The 9504-nt window shown below is 35.5% G+C and overlaps 1 protein-coding gene across 1 annotated transcript; it reads right to left on the bottom strand.

Annotated features, from left to right (window-relative positions):
- Nucleotides 1-448: 448 nt before the first annotated feature.
- Nucleotides 449-9149, bottom strand: LOC136203465 (tryptophan--tRNA ligase, chloroplastic/mitochondrial). The gene is made up of 15 exons (XM_065994625.1): nucleotides 9011-9149; nucleotides 8768-8911; nucleotides 8394-8481; nucleotides 8130-8171; nucleotides 6310-6399; nucleotides 6089-6211; nucleotides 5832-5903; nucleotides 2668-2780; nucleotides 2530-2551; nucleotides 2370-2435; nucleotides 2197-2253; nucleotides 1970-2016; nucleotides 1758-1839; nucleotides 1554-1643; nucleotides 449-908 (listed from the first exon to the last, which is right to left on the bottom strand). The coding sequence occupies exons 1-15, from the start codon at nucleotides 9076-9078 to the stop codon at nucleotides 774-776; spliced, it is 1239 nt and encodes a 412-aa protein (XP_065850697.1). The 5' UTR covers nucleotides 9079-9149; the 3' UTR covers nucleotides 449-773.
- Between the last annotated feature and the right edge of the window lie 355 nt (nucleotides 9150-9504).

Raw genomic sequence — 9504 nt, 5'->3', positions numbered from 1 at the left:
TGTTTTGCAAAAAGGAAGAGTTAGAAAAGAGCAAGTTATGGTCCCTTTATTCCCTTGCCACCCACACATGAGAGAGAAGAGGTTTTGCAAAAACCATTGCAATTTCTGTCTCTATATCTCCTCCTTTGCAAAAAGGATAAGCTGTGAGTGCGTGGAATAGGATGAGAATATGGTTTGATTACAACATCAATATTCTCCCTTTCCATCACTCTCCTATGCCCAATAACAATCCCACCAGAAACAGCACAGATGCTACATCAAATATCATCTTCACCTCCTCATAAAATTTAATAATAATGAAAAAAAACACATCCAGTTTCTGCTTAACAGAGGACAAACTCAGAGCCTTGAAATCCTTATGAGATTGAAGATTTAATGCTTCAAAGTATAATCCTATCATGTACTTTTCTTTTGAATGATCACTCGTCGTTAGTAAAACAAATTCAAAGATTATAAATCAACATTATATTATTAATGTACCAATTGCTTCGCATATGGTGTCTAGATACATTATATAATGTTAACAGCTTAAAGAATCAATGGAGAATAAAACGATATGTGTCTTAATGATAAGAAGTAGAGACAGCTGCATCAAAAAAAAATTGGGAGGGGGAACATTTCTAATAAATTTAAATTCCCATTCACTCACCAACTATATGCTCATTGGTGTGTGCCAAATAATTGTACGCAATGATTGATCCTTCAAAGCTTAGCTTTAAGGCTTTTGTCTTACAGATCTTTTAATATAATTGTTCTCGAAGCATTTACTCTGCTCATCTCCGCAAAAATCCCATTGCCTGGTACACATTATTCAGACTGGCATCTGCTATTTCTGAGGCTTTAGTAGCACCATCTTTCAAGACTTCATCCAAATAAGATGAGTCGGATATTATTTCCTCATAGCGAACCTGGAATCAATGAATGAAAAGGCCACCTATTTAATAATGTAATAGGCCGGGCAAATTTATAATCTTGATCAGATACATAGCAGTGCAGGAAGTTACCCAGCAGCCACTACACCCATAAGCAAAAAATTTACAAATGCAGATATTACTTTGTATATAAACATGGAAGAATGCTCATTAGAAGCCACACTTGGCTAGGTGGTTAAAATGGCATGCCTCCAACCATGGCACAACACAAATTCGGCTACAAGAAACTATTCCTTTTACGGCACAATATTGAACTGCAAACAAGATGGTCCTCTCACCCCAATTACCAGAATCATAGAGCTTGGGAAGTCCAGGTTTATAAGTACTGTACTAGCTCCACACAGAGTTTGTACTTTTATAGGAAGTCTCATAAATTTTGAGATAGAACTCATTAGTCAGTCCAATTCCTAACTTGTATATGGAAAAAAAAAAAAAAGCAGAAATCAAGTTCTCATAAGACAGCAAGTCATTAAACTGAGTTACACCGACACAACACACAATCAATCCAGCAGTTAGACAAGGATAGTTTATCAAGAACCTAACTAATACAATAGCAATGTGGTTAAGCATTCCAAGTAAACATTATATCCCGTAGTGAAATAGAGCTACAGAGGTGCAAACCTGGATGGGATGCAAATGATCAATCAAGGCATCTGTTAAGAGAGTTTTGAACACTCCCCAATTCATATCTTGGCATTCTTGAACAACTTCCTGCATGGAGAATATAATCAACAGAGATTCACTGTGGGACATCTCAAAGCTGTTAAAACGGTACCAAAATCAGGCTCCCAATGACCAAAACAAACTAGATATGAATTGCACTACCTCTTTTGTTTTGCCTGAAATAAGTTGATACACTGAAAGAAGATTATTGCATTCAGGTCTTTCGGGGTTATCATATTCCAGGCTGTAAGAATTACAAGAAATGCACACATCACAAAAACATAGTAAGATACTATGCATAAGAAGTATCATTGGGAAGAACAAAAGAAAAAGAGGAACAGTTCTTTCAATTTGCATGAAGACTGAGACTTAACCCTGAAAATGCATCGGTTTTGCATCGCTTTATCTTGTTTGCTATCACCTACAAGACATAAAAGAAAACTGTATCAAATTAAGGATGGGAAGGAAATTGCAAAGCAGCACTGGAGATATTCTGTTGATGACTCAATTTACCCAACCAGACAAAGAAGCCACTGTTACTTAATGTCTATGACTAATTCTCAAAGTGAAATGTATGTAAAGGACAATGGTGAAAACTCACATCCTTCGAGTCAAGAAGGTTGATACGAGATTGGTCAGAAGGTGCAGACTTGGACATCTATATAAGATTAAATCCCAGAAAAACACAACCTTAAATCAATAGTGTGATCACTATTAAGAAGTTAGAAAACCAGAAATTGCAAATGATATACTAAGAATAATTATGATGATCACCTTAGCAAGACCATCAGTGAGAGACATCACTCGGGCTCCAGCTGGTGGTATAAGAGACTCAGGAACCTACAACAGGAAAAACATCAAGCCAGTATTACTTTTATCACTTGTTACTTAATCATACCATCCGAAGATTTTCAACCAAATATAAAGAACCCACCTTAAAGATGGCACCTCCTCTTCTGCAGCCAGATTACAAAAATCTCAATGCAAAACCCAAAAATTTAACAAGTTAATAACATAATAAAACTTTTCAAGGGAATACAAATCACGCCTATGAAGATTGATAGTTTCTTACCCTCCTAATTTTTTCCACTTTCTTCCCCCATATAAATAATTAATGCGCTCAGCCAGGTCACGAGTCAATTCCACATGTTGTTTTTGATCCTCGCCAACTGGGACAAAGTCAGACTACAGAGGCATGCTGCAAATTGTAAGGATTGTGCTTATTTGATTACCAATTTATTGTTATTCATTAACACAACTAGGAAGTAGACAGGTAAAAGTTGTAATTAAACACCTCACTCCCCCCCCCCCCCCCCCCCCCTCTCTCTCTCTCTCTCTTCTCTATCTAACAATATATGCTAATGCATTAAATGTGAATTGCATTTCATTGTTACACTTATTAATGAATTATGTGCTCAATGTTCACAATGCATACCCTGCATGTGTGTGTAACTAACAAATTACATTTTGTAATCATTTTGATACTTCAAAAAACTTATAATGAATTTTAAGTACAGATTGGCTCCCAATGCAGAAAATTCTGTCACATCTTGTATATAGATTCTTCAGATATCAATTGGGGAGTTCTTTACATGCGACACCCGCATTTGAGTTCACATGTACTATTATCCGAGTATGTTAGAAGATCCTCAAAAGCGAACCGTGCATAGGCACTCAGATGAGGAGTCAAACGAGCAAGGGTTCTTGCGTTTTTTCAAATGAGAGCAGGTAAAGACGATAGTCCAAAAACATCTCAAGATTTGGGAGTTTCGAGTATAGGGGGTCTCTAAATAGAAAGCAATAGAGATAGTGGATTCTATGAGAAGGAAGGAGGAGAGTGAATGTGGCTTGTCTTCACGAAACACGGTGAACAAATGAGAAAGCTATGGGAATTGTTAAAGTCTAGGTATAATATAAGTTATGGTATAATTTGGGTTGCGAAAAAGAGTAGGAACGGTATTAGTATTATAGTGGAGAAGGATTTGAAGTGTAATGTAGTAGCAGTTATCATGAACACCTTGGTTTATGAAAAGAACCTCCCACTTAGTGACTTATCGGAGTGGCGGTAATGCGAGCCAAATTGACTTCTTCCTAGTAAGGAGTGCTTAGAGAAAAAGTTGTATTGATTGTAAGGTGATCCCTAGTGAGAATACGACAACTCAACATAGAGTAGTGGTGCTTGATTTTCGAAGTAGATGTATAAGAAAACGAATACCACAAGTGGAGACTAAGATTAAGTGATGGAAACTGCAAGGGGAGAACCAACAAAAATTTGTGGATAAGATGGTCACAAAAGATATTTGGTCTTGTAACATGGATTTAGATATAGACTGAGTGTGGTCTAAAATTGAGCATAGTATAAAGGAAGTAGCAAAGGAAGTTCTAGGGGAATCTAAAGGTAGCATGCCACCAGGTAAGGACACATCTTGGTGGGCCGAAGAAGTGCGACAAGCAATAAAGAGTAAGCGAGAATAATATAAAATATTAGCGAAATGTAGGAGCGATGAGAACTACAAAAAGTATAAAGAGGCTAAAAGGGAAGTAGAGAAGGTCATACGAGATGCCAGAGCAAAGGTGAATCGGGATTTGTATGCAAGATTGGATACAAAGGAAGGGGAAAGAGACATGTACAGAATTGCCCGTATGAGGGATAGGAAGACACGAGACCTCGGGAAAGTTAAATGTGTGAAGGATGTGGATCAAAGAGTCCTGGTTGGAGATAAGGATATCAACGAACGATGGAGGTCATATTTTGATAACTTATTTAATGGAGATCGAGGACAAGATGTTGGAGATATGACAACTAGGTTAGGTGTCAATAAGTTCAACTGGTTGATTCGGATTGATTGAACCGGATGACGTCATAATATATATAGTCAAATTATTTTTTGAAAAGGTATATAATCAAATTATTAATCACAAATTTATAATTATAATATATCAATTTGTCAATAAATCAAATCTATCAGCGCTAAATTAAATAAAACAATCAAATAAATAATTTTACTAAATTACAAAAAACATTTCAATCAAATCCAATTATTAAAAATACATTGTTATGTGTATAATATTAATATATTTTATATTTAAAGTATATATAAATGTTTTTTTTCAATTGTTATTTTTATGTTATCAAAATAATAGATAATTTCTTCCAAAAATAAAATAAAAGAATAGACAATAAAATGATAAAAAAGAATATTAAATTGTTTGACTAAAATAATCAGATTCAAAAAAAAATAAAAAATAAAAACAGTTTAAAAAATCCTTCAAAAAGAAACAGATGCAAAATTAGGCCCAAGTCCAAAAGATAATTTGTTTACAGCTATTCAAAAAATCCTTCAAGTACATTTCATAGACTGGTTCGGCGTGTGAATATAGTTAGAATACCAATCCCACATCGAAAAGCTGAAGAAAGAGAAAAGAAAAAGTCTCTTATAAATTGGTTGTGCACTTAATCATAAATGATATAAAGTAGCCGGAGTCATTCCGGTTTACTGGTTTGTTACCGGTTCACCGGTTTGCTCCGGTCTTTAGTGTGTTAATATATATATATATTTTTTAAGAAAGTGTGTTAATATTATGAACTTGAAATATTTATAGCCATACCGGGAGTCTGGCTGATTCACGGTTAGACCGGTTGGTTTGGTTCAATTTTAAAAACATTGGTTTTTTGGAGTTTAAATTTGGTATTCGTTTGTTAAGTACATTAAAAAATATTTCAAAAAAAAATTCAGGAGGAAGAGCGCTTGATGCGCCGGTTAGGAGGACTGAAGAGTGGCAAAGAGATGTAGTGGTGGGGTAGGGGAAGACCTAAGCAAACTTGGAGGAGGGTGATCGAGAGTGATATGAGTTTATTAGGAATTGAGGAGAATATGGTAATGGATAGGACAGGGTGGAGGGAGAGAATTTGTGTCGCTGACACGACTTGATTGCACGGTTTTATATAATGGTTCATGTTAGCCGACCCCGAATCATTTCGGGACTAAGGCTTTGTTGTTGTTGTTGTTGTCGTTGGACAAGTCAAAGGAGAGAAAATTTGGACAAAAATGCATCTTGCCATGTACTGAAGGTGTCAATGGCATTTCCGCAATTTTGCTAACGGCGAGGACCATAGTCCTCTCTTTGCAACTAAAAGAATCACAAGGAATTTGTGAAACCTGTAACCACAAGGTTTTTTTTTTCTAATTTACCCGGAATTCATCTAATTAGCTAGAAAAGTGTTTCAAGAGCTACCTGGTACAGAAGAATATCAGAAGCCATCAGGACAGGATAAGTTAAAAGAGCAACTCCAACATTTTCATCCTCCTGGAGAGGTGAAAAACCAATGTATGAAGAATTGATGAGAAGTCAGCGCAACCTTAACCAAACTGTCATATATATGAAACTCTCAAAATCATTAATACGAGAGACAAGTCATAATGTCTAACTGTAAATTTGAAAAATAGGCATAAATAGTTGGACATTGAAATGACATATAAACATAGACTTACTGTCTTGCGAGATTTCTCTTTGAACTGAATCATTCTGTTCAGCCGACCAATTGGTGTGGCAGAGCTTAAAAGCCACATTAGTTCCACATGAGCACGTACATGGGACTGCACAAATACTGAAGCCTGGATATAGTAATAAAAGCTAAAATTAAATAACAGCAATGCTCATATAGATGGGGGATCCTAAGTAGCAATGACACCAAGGAATAAAGTTGAATAACCTTGGAAGTGTCAACACCACATGCCAAATAAATTGCTGCTGTATCCCTCGTAGCCCTAGATAATTGTTGTGTTTCATATGGTAAAGTAATCTGTAAATTTAACAAGAAGATATGAAGCAGATGAGGAAGTCAGTACTCAGTACTGTCATACATATACGAGAAAATACAGTCTCCACTCCCTTAATAAAGAATAATTAAGAAGAAAACTTATCTGAAACTTGCATCAATTCCACCCCCTTAATAAAATATACTTATCATCTTTCAGTCAAAAGATTCTCAACTATGACAACAATACAAATTACTGCTACACTTGTCATACACCTTCTAACTAGATTATAGACACACCAGGTTGCTCTAACCTCATCTCTTTTAATATACAATTACGTAACTGAAACTTTCAGTTGATATTGCTAAGCAAAACAAGTGTTTTTAAATTTGTATCGGAAGTGGCATGTAAGGCAGTTTCATAACAGAAGTTCTCACTTAGCTGAAAACATGGTACTCGTTTACATCGGAGGTTGAATGCAATTTCCTTGGGAATAAATATGCACTAATGCATTAACCAGGATGAAGGAACATCATCCCCATACCCAATGCATCGTCCCTTTCAACAAGAAGTATATTTCTGTACAATTATTATAGATCAAACAGCATTTCTAAAACTTGGATACGAAATTGAAGGCACCCAACAATCAAGTTTAAGGTAGGCAAAACCATCAAGGAATGGCATGGCGGTTACCACACTCCAAAATGGAGTGTGGGGTTGTGGGTTCAATCCCTACAATCTCCAAAAGTTGGCGAACTTCCCAAATTTAGCCAAAAAAAAGTTTGAGGCTACAGAGCACCAGCATGGGCACTCGTATGGGTGTGGGTGCGTCAAACGACATTTTCAAAAAATATGAGACATAGGTATGGAGGGGACGCGCAAAAATTATATATATATCATAAATAAAATTCATAAGGCATTATAAACCATAAATAACATCCATAATAAGTCATTAATTCATCAAAAAGAAATATTTAATACTTCAAACTATTTAAACTGCCAAAAAAGGGGTGGTTGCTATATCCTTTTCTTTAGATTTTGACTTCTTTTTTTTATTGGGATTTTATTTATTTTTGTACATATCAAACCCTTTTTTGTAAAATTATTAAAAAAAAACCCCTATATTCTACTTAATTAACGCAGAAGCCGTGTCCCAAAGTGTCACAAAAGTGACCCCATATAAAGAAAAGGACACTTATTTTGGCATGTCGGATGCATGTCCCCGAAGTGTCTGAGTGCCTGGTGTATCCAACACTCGTAGGTTAATCTCCTAGAAGTGTTGGTGCTTCCTAGGTTTGAGGTAGGCAGCGTTATCTATCCATTTGTCATTAAACAGGCAACCCTTACAAAAAGGTTGAATCTTCCACTTTTTGTACATTGAAGCACAAATTGCAAGCTTCACCCTTCCCCACTTTTTAATTTAGTTTCCTCAAGCCATCCTTCATTGCCTTGCTAACAAGATCCGCCTACTACCACATAAACGCATTATGGCACCTACCCTGCGTTTAAGACTGGCTAAGACAGATACAGGTAATCTGCTATTGAAACATTTCAGACATTTAATAAAATAAAACATTTGACTGCCGGTCTGCCAGATATAAATAAATGCAAGTTCACACTGCAGGGCTAACAAGTGAAATTGAAATTCCAGGACAAGGCCTTATGAAGTAAAAACAATGTCAACCTATTTATTCATGACGCTCACAAAGCTCAGATAAATATCAAAACCAGCAGAAGAAAAATATGGAAGCATTGACGGTTTATTAAAAGGTACCGCATGGAGGTCGACAATGAAGAAAAGAGTCTCATATGTATTCTGCAAAAAAAATGAAAAAGCAGCATAGCATCAACAAATTATTTAAAGAAACAATAATTGAAAAAAAATGCTATTCATTTTGCAGGTCCATTAATCAAACTTCTTCATTCCAAAAAAAAAAATTTGCTGAACCTAATGATAATAATTAACGACGGGGTTGAATAGAGAGAAACAATTGTTTCATTCAACAATAATGCTTGTCCTCAAATAGCACATGACAACCTGAAGAGCTATCCAATTTTTTATTGCACCAAGATAATTCCCAAGATGAATAGATCCCGTAGGCTGGACACCAGACACTATCCTCTTCCTGTAAAACGAATCATCCATTGAATCAAAAATCGCATTGCAAAAAATCTATAAATTCAGTTTCAATTCAAGGCATAAAAATCCAACCTCATTCTCAAATATATCCATCATATTACAAGGCACAAAAATCCAACCTCATTGTCAAATATAACCATCATAAATATTATAAAACAGAATAGTCTTCACTTCAGCTGCTAAAGTATAGCTGAGACAGTGATTCCATTTGTTTCAAAAACTATAATTAACAAGTAAACATTTGGTACACATTATTAAATAAAATTAATTACTTTACAGAACTTGAAGAAGCCTCTGCAGCAGCGGGTTGCGCAAGGGAGACGCTGCAGTGGCAGCGGAAACTAGCTCGGCATCTTGAATTTTGATGAATTGACTCCGAACTTGGCACGTATTCTCTTCGAAACCCATTGAGCGACCTGGTTGAGATTATAGTAGAATGTGAATTATGTTGAAAAGAAGCATCGATTTGAATATGTAAATAGAGTATTCAGGAGTTAAGCGCTGAGAGATAGTACAACGAAGTGACGAAACGAGTAGGATAGGTGGAGGGAAGGAGAAAGTGAGAGAGAATTGCACGCCCCATTATCGCTGACTCCGAGGAGCCAATTTCTGTTCAGAGGTTTTATTTTTTATCCGATTAAGCTTCTGCTTGGACATAAGGTTAGCGAAGAGGGTAAAGAGTATCCATGTTTATGGGTCGGGCTGGTGCAGCGGACTTTCACCAAAAAAAAAAAAAGGGAAAATTACACAGAAATTCATGTTTTAGAAACTATTTACAACCATGTCAAGTCATAATTTTAGATTATGTTAAACTAGTTAAAATCAGTACTTTTAATATATTTAAAGATTAGAATTTATAAATTAGAAGTCTAGAATATATTTTATACGATTTAGGATTTATGAATTGGAGTCTAGAATTTTTAAATTATGATGTAAAATCATAATATATAGAAAATAATGACGAATTAAGTTTGGTGATATGACTTAGTTGTAATTTTGTACTTAATTA

The sequence above is a fragment of the Euphorbia lathyris genome, chromosome 8 (genome assembly GCF_963576675.1).
Source record: "Euphorbia lathyris chromosome 8, ddEupLath1.1, whole genome shotgun sequence".
In the NCBI taxonomy this organism is placed as follows: Eukaryota; Viridiplantae; Streptophyta; class Magnoliopsida; order Malpighiales; family Euphorbiaceae; genus Euphorbia; species Euphorbia lathyris.
Note: the sequence above shows the minus strand (reverse complement) of the source record. Positions and strands in the feature narration are given on the sequence as shown.